Genomic DNA, 18,599 nt, shown 5'->3' with positions numbered 1-18,599 from the left:
AAAAGGTAGAAGCGACAAAACGCGAACGTTAAAACGTGCTTGTGACCGAAGTAAGTTATTGAGTTGAAAGAAATTTAGCAAGGTTGCATCACCTTCAAAAAAATTTAAGATATGAAGGAAAAATAAAACAAAGAAAATGTTACAAAAAAAATAATGTTTATGTCTATAAGTTAGTACTTTTGAATAGTTAAAATCATAGGCGCCTAACTATTTTTTTGGCCGTGGGGGCGAAAGCGTGTTTCATCAGCAGCAACGTAAATTCAGCGAAATGTCACGCAGATGGATGACGTAATTATGTCGTCACACTAGGATTGCTTTTATTGCCACACATATGCACACGATACGTTGCATTTTTAAGATAATGTATTCAGACGTTGAATCAATGTACAAATGAAATGTTATGCTAAATGGGTTCTTGGAACAAATCGTAGGGCTTCTGTGAATGTTTCTCAGTTTCAAAGTATCCTAGTCAGCAAAAGCTCCCTTTTCTACACGATTTCAACGTTTAGCGACGTTAACACGATAGGCCACACATTTGTTTAGCCTTTTCATTCTGTTACTACAATGTAAAAATGAACTGTGTTCTTGGAACAATTTTTTGCTGGTTGGGATAACTAGGCTACGGTACCCGATAATTTCCTTTCAATCCAAGCTGTAGGCCACACATTTGTTGGTCCAAACTAATCATTTTAACTATTCAAAAGTACTAACTTATAGACATAAACATGATCCATTTTTTTTTTTTTGTAACATTTTCTTTGTTTTATTTTTTCTTCATATCTTAAATTTTTCTGGAAGTGTTGCGACCGTGCCAAATTTCTTTCAACTCAATAACTTACTTCGGTCACAAGCACGTTTTAACGTTCGCGTTTTGTCGCTTCTACCTTTTTCTACACCTTTGCTATTTTGACGTATTGTTTTTGATATCATGATCAGAAAGAAAAACAACTGAACTGACATGACGAATTCAAGCACGTTTTCACGTTCGCGTTTTGTCGCTTCTACCTTTGCTATGTTGACGTGTATTGTTTTTTATATGATGGTCAGAAATAAAAACAACTGAACTGACATGACGAATTTTAATTTAATAGTTCAAACATTTTCTTTTTATTCCTTTCTGCACGATTCCAACGTTTAGCGACGTTAAAACGATGTAAAAACGGCAATTATAATTACGCTACGGTACCCGATAATTTCCTTTCAAAAATTTCAAAACCTCACCGAATAGGGCACTCGCCGAAAAGGGCTCTCGCCGAAAAGGGCTCTCACCGAATCGGACTAGTCGAATCGGACTCGCCGAATCGGACTCGCCGAATAGTAGCAGACCCCAAAAACTAAGTAGCTAGCCTACCGAGCACTTCTCTCAGAAAGAGTTTACTGATCTATCTTCTGACTTTAAATTTAAATTTTGCGGAAATTTATAAATTTTATGCAAAACACCTTTACACTTTTTGGCTTGTTAAAGCGGAATATCTACTATTACCTGATTCAGCAGTAGGCCTAACCGCACTCATGTCGTTTGTTTTGACGAATTTGTCTTGAAAATTTCCAACAGAGGAAACGGAAGCAAATGCTGGGTATTCGTTGAGAGGATCGTCTCACCAACAATCCAATTACAAAGATCAGTTAAAGTCTCCCTCGAGTCTCGACCCAGCAAACATTGATCTAGAATCGTGGAAACAATTTGCCAGTGGTAGGTCAAACTGGAGGGAGAGAACGAGGGAAGGCACGGGGTTTTTCGAAAAAAAAAACAGGATACAAAAGGTTCAGACAAAATAAAACATTAGAAAAACAGCTAATACTGTACAACCACGTTCCCAACTCTCCATACAATGTCACTTTTGCCCACGTCTTTTCCACTGTAGACTAGTGTTGGGCGATATTGAAAAAAACAAAACGATACGATATTTGAAAAAATACTCGATATTTCGATACTTTTCGATATTTTTGTTCTAATTAAGAAAAGAGTTTCCCAGTCTTCGAAATTAATATCGGCAATTGCCGAGATGATTGCCGACGCAGATGCATGAATGGCGCATTAGCGTCGGCAATAAAAATACCGAGGCCACACAAGCGCTTGTAAGGTTAGGGTTATAAATTCCTCCCAGGCAGGCCCGTAGCCAGCCGGAGGCCAGGGGGTCTTGCCCCCCCGAAAAAAATTTTGCCCCCCCCTGGCAAAATCCCAACATTCTCGAGCAACAGCTACAATTATAATGAATTAATTTTTTGGCCCTCCCTAAAAAAAGTTCGCCCCCCCTTGCTCTGCGGTCTGGCTACGGCCCTGCTCCTAGTCGTTATGCCACAGATTTGCTCTTTATAGTCAACACCCGATGGAGCTCTGCGAAAGAGGCGTGTGGGTGGGTATCAAAGCACGAAAGCCGCAAAACGTGGACACTTCATTGCGAACGGCAAAGACGGTGTAGATTTACAGCCAAGCGATGAGCCTCTTGATGCGTCCGATTCCAGTGATGACGCGACAACCTCATCCTCCGGTACAACATCTAATGATTCCGATTTTGACATCTAGTTCTTCATCAAACAGACTTTGTGTTGCTCGCAGTATCCCAATTGTGCCGAAATTATGTTAGTGCATACGTAAATCGAGGCAATCTTCTCGCTGGGAGCTATTAATTTGTTACCGGTACTTAGTTGAGCAATTCACGTTATTTTATGATAATTCAACGTCGCTAGATGTCCAATTAATGTAAAACAAACGTAAGATTCTTATTGGGCATTGTTGTTACGCAATACACCCGCCGGGAAAATTAAATCGATTTGTGCTGACTCTAACATTAAATCAACCCAAAATTAACGTACTTTTCCTCCCCATGAGTTATTCAACGTGAATTACCGCAACAGCGTGCGTAATCGTGTTGTTCGCTTTATTGCTACTTTCACAGCAATTGCCGAAACGTTCACAGCAATTGCCGAGGCAATTTCAACTTTTGCCGTTTGGCCTCGGCAACATTTTTGTAGGGGTTTGCAGTTACGAGTTAGGGCTGTAATAGTTAAAATATCGAACGATATTGAAATAAATATCGATATTGAAAAGATATCGTATCGTATCGAAAATTCGATATATCGCCCAACACTACTGTAGACTAGGCCTCCAAAGTCACATCCGACTGGAAAATAAAACCAATGCTCGGACACGCGCTGGAGCCTACGACGACAATTTGTGCGAGTCAGCGTTTTTAACGCTGATGAACAACCATCAAAACTACTGTGAGCAGCTTTGAAACCGCCTTAGAACCAGCATTAACCAACGTTGAGTCACGGCTAGACTTAGTTGTAGCAAAAAGATTTCGCAGCCATCACACTCACAACCATCTGAATAAATGTGTTTGGTTCTTTGTTTTGTTTCCAGTAGGCCTAGGCTGCGTGTAAACTGTAAAGTAACAGTCATTGAGTACCGTTAGCTTGTTTTAAGTTTTCATTTGAAAATCTGTCCATCAATATCACAAATGTAGACTATATTCCGCACTATTTATCATTTTAACCGTAAAGGGTCACGAAAATTTTTAGGAGATTAAAAGGGGTCGCGACCAAAAAAGTTTGGAAAGCCCTGTCTAATGCACTCTAGCATCTTAATGGACACAATAAGAGGCAGTAACACAAACTTGTGACAAGCAAATTGGTTTAATTAGCAACTCCATGAACACTGACACGTGTATTACTCTCAAAATGTCGAATTCTACCACATTTCTGACATGATTTTCTTTGTACACCGTTCACTGTAGTAAATATCTACTGCTTTCAGTTTCTTGAATCATTTAACGATGTTTATCGTTTTTCACAGGTCAACAAATTTTTTTTTATACAAAGGCCTAGGACATGTGAGAGTCATTTTAAGGTATTTCGAGGCCCCTGATTCCGAAAATGCACTAAGTTTTCTCGAATTAGCTCTAGTTTTTGAGTTAGCCAAGATTCTAGCTACCACTTTTGATAACTAAATCTTTAACTACTACAGTAGGTGGTAGAAATGGTTTTGAGAAAAAGGCTTGACCTTGCTCCAAAACATTACTGAAGGTATTGAGGTTACTCTCAGTCATGCCCGTTTTCCTATTGTTTCAAGCAAATCACCACTTGAAACAAGAGAGGGCAAACAAAAAACAGAAATAGCAACGTCCACGCAATGACTGCCTTGCACACTCCATGTAAACATGATGTTCCAACTTCCTTCGAACATGCTCACCGTACAAAAGTATCAATTTTCACGGAATGGCCCGTTTCGGTGAGTCCGATTCGGTGAGAGCCTTATTCGGTGATTTTTTAATTATTGAGTACCCTAGCCTAATTATCATTGCTGTTATAGGGTTAGGGGTTAAGGTTAGGGGTTAGGTGTTAGGGTTAGGGTCTTATTTCAACGTTTAGCGACGTTAAAACGATGTAAAAGCGGCAATAATAATTAGGCTACGGTATCCGATAATTTAAAAAAAAAAAATCAATAAAATCACCAAATAGGGCTCTCACCGAAAAAGGCTCGGTCACCGAATCGGACTCACCGAATAGTAGCAGACCCCAATTTTCATGGTGATTCCACGGCTCTCGCCATGGCACTCTGAACTTCTTAGCCTTGAGCCCAAAAACGGGTTTGAGTGCAATGTTTGCATACTTTAGGAGGAACCCAGGACTTATCTTGATGACCCAGCTTCATGTCAAAGTAATAATAATAACAATGCTTGTTTTTATATAGTGCTGTATGTATCGCACAATGCGTTGCTCCTCTGCGTTGCCTCATACACTAAAATATATTTGGGTTGTTTCTACAGCATCCTACTTGTCAAAGGCATATTTTATTAGCCTATATGCCATTTATTTAGCCTATAGACCAGAAAAAAACTTCTTGCAGCAAAGACTTGGCCTTAGCAAAGGCTTAGAATAAAATTTCATTTGTACAGTATCCATTTCAGTAGGCCTACCTTTTCAATATAAAGCTGCATTTATAAACACATGACTTTCTGGATATTTTTCTTGTGATGTAGGCCTACTGATTCACAACTGTTTTCATTGAATATTTATGTCTCCCTTACGTTAAACACAGTTCATTTCAACCTGTGCTTGCGTTTTGAACTTTCGTGCAATATGAACCAATTGAACTAGACAAGTGCAATTATGACATCATAATGGTAAACAGGGCTGAAAATAAGTAATTTGCTAATCGAAAGCTTTTGAGTAACGATTTCAAAAATATTTTCATTGTCGAATATCTCAAAAACTAGAGCCAATTCGAAAAACTAAGTCCATTTTCGGAATCAGGGGGCCTGAAATACTCTAAAATGACTCTCATCTTTTGTGCCAAAAATTTTTGTTGGTCTATGTCAGGGTTGTCCAAACTTTATGGGACGCGGGACGCATTCGGCAAGGAAATTAGATCGCGGCCGCAGTTGACATTTTTCCTCTTATACACTGTCTCACCGTACCAGATGTAAAGTAAAACACGTACATGTGTAAATGAATCTTTATATTTATCATAAAAACATATTGGGGAATAGATTAAAGAAGCTAAGATGTGAATACTACGAATAAGAGAGTTTTGGAAATTTTAAGCAACGTCAGTAGACCAGGAAACCTTAAAAATAACTGACAAGTATGAATAAGAATAAACCATAAATTTATTCGTAAAAAATATTTAAGGAAGTACGTAAAACGGTACAGTTTACTTAAAATTCAGTGAGATGGGTGTGCCTGCATTTTGGAAGCCAGCTCCTTTGTGTCAATGTCAACTGAGGTTAAGGCTAAACGAAGGCAGGCTTCAAGAGATGTTTGTTTAAGTAGATTCCTCTCTTTGGATTTAATCGACTTCATTGCGGAAAATGCTGCTTCACAAAGGTAGGTACTGCCAAACATTGACAGCAAGTGCAATCCAAAACCGGCGTAAATTAGGATAATGCTCTTCAGAAAGAAGAGGCCAAAATTGAGTGATTGGCAGTGTAGCTTTGCTTAATAAAAACTGGTCACTTTGCAAGTCACACAATTCAAGCTGCAAATCGTCATCGGCTTCTGATATAGTTATAGTCAGCGGAGCATTGAATACATTGAAGTTTTTTGGATTTAGCCATCAAAAGTGATACATCATAAGAAGCAATGGTTGTAGAAGACGAAGGCATCACTAATTGAAACATGTTTTCTTGACGCTTACGCAGGTTTGATGTGAGATCATTGAGTAGGGCTCGCCACGCCTCACCAGTGTATTTATCATAGCCAGTGACATGAAGAGTGCTGTAGTGTTGTTGTACATTGTACTCTTTCATAACAGATATCATTTCATTGCAAATTAAACATAAAACTTATATGCGGATTTTTATAAATTTACCATTTTAAGGTTGTTTTTCTAGGGTCGGCTTATATGCGAGGATATACGGTAATTTTTAAAAGTTTTCTAGAAGAGGCGGCGGGCCGCATGCGGCCCGCGGGCCAGGCTTTGGACAACCCTGGTCTATGTTATAGATTCACGGACAGCGAAAAGGCTGTAAAATCAACTAAAATAACACTAAAAGCATGCACTATTAGTGACTCTCAGACTTGGAGTAGGGTGAAGATGTTCCACGTGGAAGTTAACAGAGGAAGTGACGTCAAAATCACGTGGTCAAATTTTGAGAAATCCCCTCTTCAGATACTGCAAAACCACTTCGAAATTTACTATTTTTTTAGAAAAATTCAGAATTTATCCTTGGGTGAACCAGGGTCAAAGGTCAAATCCTTGGGTGAACCAAGGGTCAAAGGTCAAAAATTTTTGGTTTGCAAATATCAGGGAAGAGTGAACAAAATGGAACATTATTCCAAACTGACAAAAATTTTAAAGAACATCAAGGAAAATGAGCCACCCTAGTACACATGGTCAAAAAATAATAGTGGTTTTTACCCATGGGAAATGCATTTGTTGGAATGAATAGCATTTGGAAGAGCAAGGATATAAAATTAGAAACAAAAAAGAAGCTGATCAAAACTATAATATTCCCAATTGCAACTTACGGATGCGAAACATGGACAATGAACAAAACAGACAGAAGAAAGATTGACGCATTTGAATTGTGGTGTTGGAGAAGGTTACTGCGTGTTCCTTGGACAGCCAAAATAACAAACGAGAAAATTCTTGAACAAATTAAACCGGACATATCCCTAGAAGCTAGAATCGTCAGGCAGAAACTTTCATATTTTGGCCACATAATGAGAAGCAAATCAATGGAAAAAGACATCATGCTTGGTTTGGTGAGCGGAGGAAGAGGAAGGGGGCGCCCGAAAACAAGATGGCTTGACACGATTGTAAATGACAGTGGCATGGGAGTGCATGAATTGAAGGAGGCTGCGTGGGATCGAGAGATGTGGAGAAAGATGACGTATAGAGTGACCGAGAGTCGTAAACGACTGAACGGATGATGATGACCCATGGGGCACGGTCCCCTAGGAGGGGGACTTCACCCATTTCACATGAGGGGCGAGAGATCTTCAACACTATTTATACTTTTTGCAGTATGTAGTAATTCAACGTCCTGTAGCCTATTATTTTTGCCGTTCACATTTGTTTAGTAACTGGGAATTCCTGGTATAGGGTTGTGTGCGAACGGAGCCGTGTTGCGGTTGCTCTGCAAGCTGGCTTCGTTATGTGAAAATAATGCAATCAATTCCTGTACCAGTAGTTCAGTATAATACTGAATACTGCTATTTTGCATTCATCAAATGCTGGCATTTGCACAACAATCTAACCTCTTAGTGTAATATATTAAGTTAAGAATCGATTTCGCTATAGTAATTGCATCTTCAGCTAGCACGTATGTAAAAAAGAAAATTTGAAAAATACGTAAAATGAACAAATAAAGCAAACTCCGATGTTATCAACACGCATAAAATTATATTTTAAATAGATGGTTACATAATATTTAAAATCAAAACCTGCAAGCCTAAATCTTAACTGGTGTTCTCCCACGATTTTCAACAATATACTGGTACAAAATTCAAGAAATACATTATCCTTATCATCCATCTAGTAAATTACAACAGTTTAAGAAGGCGAATACAAAGAAAAACGCAATTTAGTTTCAGTCCATTGCCGTAAGTTTACATTGATAAAACGTCAATAAAGAATAAGTGTGAATGGGCATCCATCTAGTAAATTACAACAGTTCAACAAGACTAATACAAAGAAAAACGCAATTTAATTTCAGTTCATTGCCATAAGCTTACATAGACAAAGCGTCAATAAAGAATAAGTGTGAAGGGGCATAGTTGAAGAATCTACAACACAGGGGTCGGAGGTTGCTGATGACATGGGATTTAAGTGGTTGGTCGAATCAATTTCTGTATGTTTATGGTGGCTTTCATTTTATGTAACCATTTATCTTCAGCGATGTCTAAATAATGTTTGCTGGGTTGTTCGGCGAAAGTAACGACAAAGCATTCTGCCAGAGCTGGTTTCTTTTTGAGTTCAATATTGTGGAACTTCGCATAATGTTTCAATAATGCTGCTTTGTCACCGGATTTATCAGAAAAATTAAAACTGTTCCAAATAGATCTATGTGTGGTCCAACGTGTGGAAAATTTTGTCATGGTTTGTCCTACATAGTGTTCATGACATATGGTGCACGTTGCAATGTATATCCGGTAATTTTGGCAAGTTAATTTTTGTTTGAGACTGTAAGTTTTGTTGAGTTTACATTTAATAGAGGTGCATTCTTTTACCATAGGCTTATGCGCTCCATGGTTACCGCACAGTGCACATTTGCCGCATGGTTTGGAGTAGCCATTGGTTGGTGTTACTGTATTCAGGGCAATTTTTTTGTATTTTGTGAGTAAATTTCCCAGCGTGCTTGGCTTTTTATATGTAATCATTTGATTGGGCTGTAGTTTTTTTTCTGCGTTGGTGGTCTTGAGTAAACTAGGAAATGATGTAGGCCAGATTACTCTGTTGGCTTTGGTTGCATTTTTTTCTGTGGGTTTAGGTATCCGTTCTGTCCATTTTTCAGCAAGTTGAATTTTTTCTTTGGTAAGTTTTTGGTAAGTTTTTGATCTATTCATTGCATTGTTTATTGCCAAGCCTTGGCATCCAAGACTTTGCCTTTAGCAAATTATAAAGGGTGTCCGTCCTGAGCATTGTTGCCAAAGTTCTTAACGCTAGAAAAGCTGGAACTCTTTTCAACAGTCTGTGTTAGGATATGCCATCTGATAAAACCTGACTTTTCCACACGAATGTTTGATGGTTGCCCAAAGAAGTATACTAGATGTAACTCTGGAAAAGTCGAGTTGAACCGAGCTTCAATAACTTGGAGATGATAGCCTAACTACAGATGATGGCTTAACTATCGAAAATATTCAAATACTAACAGTGCTAGGATCCACATATCTTCGCTACATTTTCCACTGTGGTTGCTGTCAAGACCAAAGACAGACTGTGAGTTGGAAGACTAGCTGTCATACCGACTCATACGTTGTGCAATTAAACCTCATATCAATAATAACTATGTGGTTACTGAAAAGCTGTTTCAACAACAATTTCTCAATAGCATGTAGGCTACCATGATCAATATATAAACAAAAAAATTGCTTTTGGTGTTACACTTGTTCAAAGGTGGGAGGGACGCACAAAGCATGTGATCCACACCAAAATGGGGGCGTATCAGAAAAAAAAGTTAAGAACCACTGATCTATAAATACTGCCAAGCAAGTAATAAGATTACTTTACCTGGTCCAGTGTGCTTCAATGCAAAGTTCTCATCTGCAAACTTTTCACCATAAATGCTTTTGCCCCCAGTTCCATTGCCTCTGGTGAAGTCACCACCCTAGGGCACAAAATAAAGATTTTATTCACTGCAAATATAAAATATGTCTTTAAATCAACATCCAATTAGACTGTACAAGTTGCTAAATATATCAATAAAACTAACATACTGTAATAAAGTTCAGGTCTGCTGTTTTGCAAATTGGTTAGTGGTCACATTTCGTAAGCCCATAACTAACTGACTACCGGTATATTTATGTACAAGACAATTATATACCGGTACCTGAAGTAACCATAAGGTAACTAAAGTATCAGTAATATCAGGTCTTGTAACCATAACCAAAATATTTTGATCCGGTAGGTTTCCACCATAATCTCAAGCACAGCCTTTCTTCCACAGTGGATTGTTGTGAGAAGTGGCATTCTCTTGTATGAAAAAACAGAATTTACTACTTGTAAAAATTTCTTACATCTCATTTAAAGTAAAACGCTTTTATACCTGGCACATGAAACCTGGAATAACTCTGTGAAAACTTGAACCTTTGAAGCCGAATCCTTTTTCACCGGTGCAAAGAGCTCGGAAGTTCTCGGCAGTTTTGGGAACGACATCATTTCTGAGCTAGAAATTTTGTATATACAATTATACATGTTTTTATCAATATCAGTGATGTTGTAAATTCAAACATCACTTAAATGATACAAACCAATTACAGAACTTCAAAAACAATTTTGCAGATAGAAATGTAAAAATAAATCATACATCAATTAATCTAAGGAAATGGCTATTGGCTGTTTGAGCTGTACACATACCGTAGCTGTTCCATATAAAAACGCCTAAAAGAATTCATGATTAGGCTATTAATTAGTTTTTGGCTTAGCCAGTTTTATATTAAATGATGCCTAATTCATCTGTTTATAGTGCATGCACAGTTGCACATGACATTGCACAGCATATACTTGAGTATATGACATCATTCTATTCTATTATTACACTGATGTCTTTTCTACCAACTCAAGTCATCTTTTTCTTGGTCTCCCAAATTTGTTCTACGACATTACTCGAGGATTGTTATCAGATATGCATTACACATGCCCATACTATCACAAACAGTGGCTTCTAAGAAACTTATAGACATTAATGCTGGGAATGTGTATGTGCTAACTCGGCTGCATATAATATTAGAACTGTGATTTTGGGCAAAGCTTGGGAGAATTCATTAGCATATTTTTTTAAAACTGCGCCAATCTAACTTTTTATTAATAATGGTTCAGCAAGCAAATGATTGCTTCTTTACTTTTCATAATGGAAATACATAACGTAATAAAAAATGAAATAGAATAGCCTATTTTTTATCTTCAACTTTCACTGGAGTCTGACATAGATTTTTATTGTTGAGTATTACGCACAACGCGCAAAGCTATGTAAATCTATGTTTTTAGAAAAATGGTCTACGTTGGGTGCTGTGAGAACGTAACTGAAAATTGGTGTTGATCGGCAGAACATATCGACACATTTTTTAGAAAACTGTGCCAATTGAACTTCTTTTTAATAATGACTTCACAAGCATATGAGTGCTTCTTTACTTTTCCTGATGGAAATACATAATAAGAAAGTCTTCAACAAGTCAGCAGTTGTGCACTGAGTAAATGCCAGTTGAGCAAGGGACAACTGAGCTAGGAACATTTCAGCAAGTGGCTGAAAATGGCAAATGATGAAACGGGAGCAAGTCTTTTAGGCGCTGACAGTTAGGCGCTGGTCTAATAGGCGCGCACACTGTGGCGTCTGGATATTTAGGTGCGGAGCACTGTGGCGCCCGGTCATTTAGGTGCTATTCCTAGTAAAGTCTGTAGATTGTATCAGCTTGGCAGGTAGGCAATGAAAATTAAATCATGGCTTCCGTGAGTGAAGCTGCTTAAACCGGCAATGCTTTTCACACAAAATGTTATATTGAACAGAAAAATATATTGTTGTTTTATTGATTTATTATTGTTTTATTTGTTGTTAGTCTAGGTTTGCGTTGGTGAAAGCTTTATCAATAAATTATTGCTCAGATCCAACATCGGCTTATATGCAGGGCAATTAGAGCAGTAGACCACCTGATCTCCACAGGACACGTACTTCTGGAGTAGAAGTTGCCGGTTTAAAGGCGCAGCTTTGTGCAATCTGTTACCTTAATAATTATTTCTACTTGAGACGGATAAATCGTGTGGAGATGAGGTGCGGGAAAACGCTCTACTACTCTTGATATTAGCACATATCTACAGGACATTTGCAATGCATCCTGAACACAAGTTGCAGCCAGATGGAACTTTACTTAATCTATTATCTTTCGCAATTACTTCTGTTCGGGATGGGTTGGCCATGTGACGAGAACGCGTAAGACGCTGTAGCCTACTACTGTTCACATGAATACATTTCTACAGGGCATATAGGCTACACCTTGGCTACAAGTTGCAAGCATAATGGTGAGACTTCGCTCGTTATTAAACCTAATTGGGGTTTTGACGGAAAACTAAGTTACTCTTCACTCAAGCCTACCGCCCGCTTGAATACAGACTACGGTACATTTTCTACTGATGTTTAGTGTAGTTATTATTTGACCTAACTAAAAGTGAACTCATACATTTTCGGAATCTTGAATAGTTTATTGATAAAGCTTTCGCCGACGCAAACCTGGACTAACAACAAATAAATGCTGAACACGCGCATTAAAAAAACAACATATTTTTCTGTTCAATATAACATTTTATGTGAAAATCATTGCCGGTTTAAGCAGCTTCACTCACGGAAGCCATGACATATTTTCCTGGTCAATATAACATTTTGTGTGAAAAGCATTCCCGGTTTAAGCAGCTTCAGTCTTCACTCATATATTTTTTCTGTTGAATATAACATTTTGTGTGAAAAAGCATTGCCGGTTTAAGCAATTCACTCACTGAAGCCATGACCAACAACGCACACGCATTAACAAAACAATATATTTTCCTGTTCAATATAATATTTTGAGCACCTAAATGACCGGGCGCCACAGTGCTCCGCACCTAAATATCCAGACGCCACAGTGTGTGCGCCTATTAGACCAGCGCCTAACTGTCAGCGCCTAAAAGACGTGGACCCGATGAAACTGAGCAAGTAACAAGTGAGCAAACTGAAACTTGACATGTCGCAAGATAGTAAATTCACTTTACCAAGCGATGACCAAGCAAGTCTGATGCTAACTGAAAATCTCATTTGCTGACTAGGACAGTAGCTGAAATGGGGTGCAACCTAATTCGTACCATAAACAATTCGTACCGTCAGTTCATACCTTGAAAAGATCGAGAGAAAAAAATTAAAAAAGCCAAAGTCGCTGATCGCAGTTTCCGCAAACATTTTAAAAGGGTTAGGGTATCGGAGTATCGGTATCCGCAAACAAACTGAAAACATCGAGAGAAAAAAATAGAACATCGCTGATCGCAGTTTCCGTTTTTCCGCAAACATTTTTAAATTTCCGGTAATGTTCCTAGGAGTTTGCCGAAGTCGCTGATCGCAGTTTCCGCATACATTTTAAGAGGGTTGGGGTGTTTCCGCAAACAAAAAAACTGAAAAAATCGCGAGAAAAAATAGAACAAATCCGAAGTCGCTGATCGCAGCTTCCGTTTTACTGCAGTTTTCGCAAACATTTTTAAATTTCCAGTAATGATCCTAAGAGTTTGCCGAAGTCGCTGATCGCAGTTTCCGCAAACATTTTAAAAGGGTTAGGGTTGATCGGAGTTTCCGCAAACATTTTAAAATTTCTAGTAATGATCCTAGGATGCAACCTAGTTCGTACCATGAACAGTTCGGACCGTCAGTTCGTACCTTGATAAGATCGAAAAAAAAATTTAAAAAAGCCGAAGTCGCTGATCGCAGCTTCCGCAAACATTTTTTCGCAGTTTCTGCTTAACCTAACTATAACCATAGAGTAATCTATGCTCTAACCTTCGCTGATCGCAGTTTCTGCAAACATTTTTCTGCAGTTTCCGCTTACCCTAACTCTAACCATAGAGTAATCTATGCTCTAACCCTAACCCTCGCTGATCGCAGTTTCCGCAAACATTTTCCTGTAGATTCCGCTAACCTTTACCCTAACCATAGAGTAATCTATGCTCTAACTCTCGCTGATTGCAGTTTCCGCAAACATTTTTCCGCAGTTTCCGCTTAACCTAACTCTAACCATAGAGTAATCTATGCTCTAACCTTCGCTGATCGCAGTTTCCGCAAACGTTTTTCTGCAGTTTCCGCTTACCCTAACTCTAACCACAGAGTAATCTATGCTCTAACCCTAACCCTCGCTGATCGCAGTTTCCGCAAACATTTTTCTGCAGTTTCGCAGTTTCCGCTAAACCTCGAGTTTGTTTCAAATTGTTTGGGGAAACTCCGATCAGCGACTTCGGCTTTGTGCTAATAAACTGCGATCAGCGACTTCGGCTTTTTTAATTTTTTTTCTCGATCTTTTCAGGGTACGAACTGACTGTACGAATGGTTCAAGGTACGAACTAGGTTGCACCTGCGCATGCCGCATAATCATGTGATCGTTATATTGACACAATTGGTTTTGAAGTCGAGACCAACTGTTTTTGGAGTACAAAAGGGTGTGATTGTTTTATAGGAGTAACAGACAATTCGTCTCTTAAAAAGAACAAAAAATCGGTTAGTCACCAAGAGGAATTTCCGCAAAAATTTGTCAATTTTGTTAAAAAAAGCAAAAGTTGTTCATTATGTTTTTTTACAAAAGTGTTGGAAATATTTATATTTCAGAAATTCACCCAAAGTCTGAGCTTTCTGAGCAAAGTCCTAACCATTGATTTGCAACAATTTATAACAAAGAAAAGATTTCTGATGCTTTTTAACAAAATCACAATTTTGTGGAAACTACAATCAAATGCTAAAATAATCACACTGGAAATGAGAGTTTGCATCTTAAGAAAACAGAGATCATTAAAGATAAAAATCAGCAAGTACATTTCAGCGGATGCAACCTAATTCGTACCATGAACAATTCGTACCGTCAGTTCATACCTTGAAACGATCGAGAGAAGACATTTAAAAAAGCCAAAGTCGCTGATCGCAGTTTCCGCAAACATGTTAAAATTTTCCGCAAACAAACAAAAACTCTTAGGATCATGGGTGCAACCTAGTTCGTACCTTGAACCATTTGTACAGTCAGTTTGTACCCTGAAAAGATTGAGAGAAAAAATTAAAAAAGCCCAAGTGGGGGGGGGACTTAGAACGCTTTTTGGCGAAAAACGGTTCTCTAATGGGCTAAAAATATGGACCGAGATATAAAAACTCCAACAAGCCCAAATTTATGCCTCTGGAAGATCATTTACCCCCTTGAACATACCCCTTGAAGATGACCACTATGAGATTTTGGATATTTTCTTGCAGTGTTGCCATATAAAACAATACGATCAAGTCTTAACACATTTTATCTCGCAAAACTTGTTCCTTTGTACTTTTAAGCAGTTTTTGATAATTTACCAGTATGTAGAAAGATATTTTAGTTGTTTAGTGACACACTTTATTGAATTTAAGTTAAAAAATAGTATTTTTTTTTTGTGAATGGCAACATGTGTTCTGCTTTGGAGACTATGTAATAATAGCGTGTGTCTTTTGTTTTGATTGTTTGTACACGTTAGTAATGAGTGATAGTGCAAGGCAACTAGGCTACTTTATATTGGAATATTGCCTGATCAATGAGTATAAAGCCTTTCCAATTAAGAGAGTACTGATTTAGATACAATTCAAAGTTGTAGTAGGCCATATTAGGCTAATGCCTGACAGTTCTTAGCCTACAATCTTGTAGAAGACTAGGCTATAGCTTGTGGCGAAACCAACCTAGCCATTGGTGACTATCAGTACAATAGTTGCAATGAAATGATTATTTTGGTTCAGTTTTAAATCTACAGAGTTTTACTATGGTGTAGAGAGGGATGGAGCAGGGGCCACTGCCCCTTAACCTTATTTGGATTTCTTGATGTATTTTGAGGATAAGTTTTAATTTGCTCTTTGAAACAACTTTTGTTTGGCCAACACCTTGATGGTGTGTTGTAATATTGTAGTCAAGTATATATACCATAACCAAAACAGACCCAGAGCAAGCATTGATTTTTATTGTTTTTCAGATGTACTGTACTGGGTCATTCCATGTCAAGCCACCCAAAATAATTTCAAATGTAACCCATGGTGGCTGATTTAGTTGAAATTTGGTATACTGGAAGACCAATTAATTCTGATTTCAATAAAGTTAGTTTGAAGAAAATCGGTCGAGTGGAAGTCGAGTTATGCCAATTTAAAATATATGCGTTTCGTGGTCATTCAAGCATATCAAAATCGATTAAATCACAGTCAATTTTTGTAATTTTAATAATTCATTTATGGTAAAAAAAAATCAATTGTCAGTAAATTTTTGTAATTTTAATAATTCATTTATGGTAAAAAAAAATCAATTGTCATTTCTGTTGAGGTCATGAGGGGTCATCACATACGATATACTATTGAAGTCACTCAAGCATGACGCATACTTGAAATGATAATAACTTTAAAAGGACAAATCGAAAAAAGTTGTGTAATATCTCATTTGAAAGCTCTGAAACAGGTCAATTACTTAGTAAAATATTGTTTTGTATATTACACATTGAGGGTCTCAATTCAGCGCTTTAAAAATCGAAAAAAATATGCCCAAATAAGGGCAAATTCAGAAGAAAGAAGACCCTTCGTAATAATTTAATTCGACCATGTCCCTCACAATATGAAAAGTTACAGGAATAAATGTATTTCAATGACTTACTGGCAATACTTTGCTCTCAATTCCATTATACATACTTCTTAACCCTTTATAACATAAACCAGTAGAGTCTGACTAGACCATAGAAATTTTGCGAACTTGGAGAATTTTGATGGAGTATCCTACTGTAAGTAGCACAAATCCTAAATTGTGTAGCCTCCAGCAAGCAGCAAAGCAACAAATGTGAGGGAATAAAGCATGAGAAAAGGGAATGTTTTCAAGAGTTCAACAGTGACAAATTTAATTATGATTTGAATGCTTTTCCCATTCTTCTAGAATCTTTGTGAATGAGCCGAGTGACAAGTTGTACTGCACACGTATGGATATCAAGTTTGGTACATCAGTGACACATAAGATGTGATCAAAAGGAACCCAACAGTTGTATTTCCTTTCTCAACAGAAAGAGGTCGATGGACCATGTGGATGCATGAAATCTATGCTTGCATCCTCATTATCTTGGTCTGTGGTGCTAACCATCCAGATGTACCAATTCATCATCATCATAATCCATCGTCGGTTTGTTCCCCACTAGTGGGGGTGGCCGATTGTTTCCGCGCAGCAATTGTCTTAATCCCTTTTCTCCATTTCACCCTGTCCCTTGCATCTTCCTCCTTCAGTCCGACTTTTTTAAACTCATCCTTCACTTGTTGTTTCCACGTTCTTCTTGGACGACCACGTTTCCTCTTCCCATCCACCTTTAGATCTAGTGCCTTTCTAATAAAACTTTCTTCCTCCATCCTTATCACATGTCCATACCATCTTACTCCATTTGCCCTTGCCAGTTGGTCTATGGTGTCTCTCATCTCTAGCATATCCAACAATTCTTCAGTCCTTTTTTCCCTTCTCGTTTTCACCCCACACATTGCTCTCACCATTGACCTTTCCGTTCTTCTCAGGATTGCCAGTTCACTCTCTCTCAATACCCATGTCTCGCTACCATATAGCATTGCAGGCCGCACACAGCTCCGATATACTTTTCCTTTCATCCTTAGTGAAAATTTTCTAATTATGATCGTAAACCACACAAACAAACTTTCCTTCATTCAATTCTTTGAGATTGTTGCGCTTCTTTACATGCAGATTAACCACTAGTGAATATTCTCAATCACAGCTCACGCGCTTTATCCCAATCTATGACGATCCTTGCTGTGGGTTGAAATAATGGAGCCCCCATGTTCCTTTGATTGTGCTTGCAATTGCAAATCTTTCCTTCAATTGCTCTCTTGTGTCAGCAAGGACATCTGTAGATATTATCTGAAAACGAATGCTGGGAATATTTTTTTGGTAATGTTCTAACATTTTATGTGTGTCAGTAATTTAATTTCAAACTCTCCATTTTAAACTCTCCATTGCTGTCGATCTTTTAACAGTTCCGTCAATGACATCGTATGGAGATTTACTGTGACTTATAGCAAAAAATGACCACGAAGCATCAATCCCACAGTCATTCCTGTGGAGGCAAAGATTGTGAAAGGATTTGCAATTTTTATATTGGGCTGCACACCCATGACCAGTGAAATACTCAACTGTTTGGACATTAGGAATTTTCATTTTTAGGTATTCAATGATTTGCTTTTGGGTTTGGAATACCATTGGAATATCATGCTGCATATCCTCAGATAAAAACAGAGACTGAGATGACATAACCAGGTGCAGTCTATGATTGCATTCCGTACATGAAGCAGTTACTTGCCAAGACGCCGCTTAATAATCTTGTTCTAGCTTGTAAAATTTACCTTGAGAATGATTTCATCATAGCAGGATTCAAAGCTCTTGCAAATTTTACATACCGAGTGACAATGCCCTTTTTTATCTGTGTGGAACGAGCAAACCACGATTTGTTAATTGACATCCTTCCTCAGCCCTGCAGTGACCTTGCTGAAAAAACACACACCCTCCAGGACTACCATATGGACTGTGGACACATGTGAAAATGGAAGACAATGCTCCACAAAGCGATCAATCATCTTCTTCCTGGAGAAATGTGCACCCAGGCTGGAAAAGGAGTAGAACTGCAGTACAAGCTTGAGTATTGGGATGTTGATCTTAATGCTGCTCGAGCAACTCCTCTTTAT

General features: G+C 38.1%; 1 protein-coding gene across 1 annotated transcript in view; it reads right to left on the bottom strand.

The window, feature by feature from the left end:
• The window catches only part of LOC145767629 (peptidyl-prolyl cis-trans isomerase-like), a 34,298-nt gene that overhangs the window by 9,072 nt on the left and 6,627 nt on the right, over positions 1-18,599 (bottom strand). Inside the window, exons 2-3 of the mRNA XM_082579483.1 lie at positions 10,215-10,334; positions 9,680-9,776 (exon numbers count right to left, since the gene is read on the bottom strand). Coding sequence (XP_082435609.1) covers positions 9,680-9,776; positions 10,215-10,334 — 217 coding nt within the window. The remainder of the gene's footprint in view (positions 1-9,679; positions 9,777-10,214; positions 10,335-18,599) is intronic.

The sequence above is a fragment of the Aplidium turbinatum genome, chromosome 3 (assembly GCF_918807975.1).
Source record: "Aplidium turbinatum chromosome 3, kaAplTurb1.1, whole genome shotgun sequence".
In the NCBI taxonomy this organism is placed as follows: Eukaryota; Metazoa; Chordata; class Ascidiacea; order Aplousobranchia; family Polyclinidae; genus Aplidium; species Aplidium turbinatum.
This window is presented reverse-complemented; position numbering and strand designations above follow the sequence as displayed.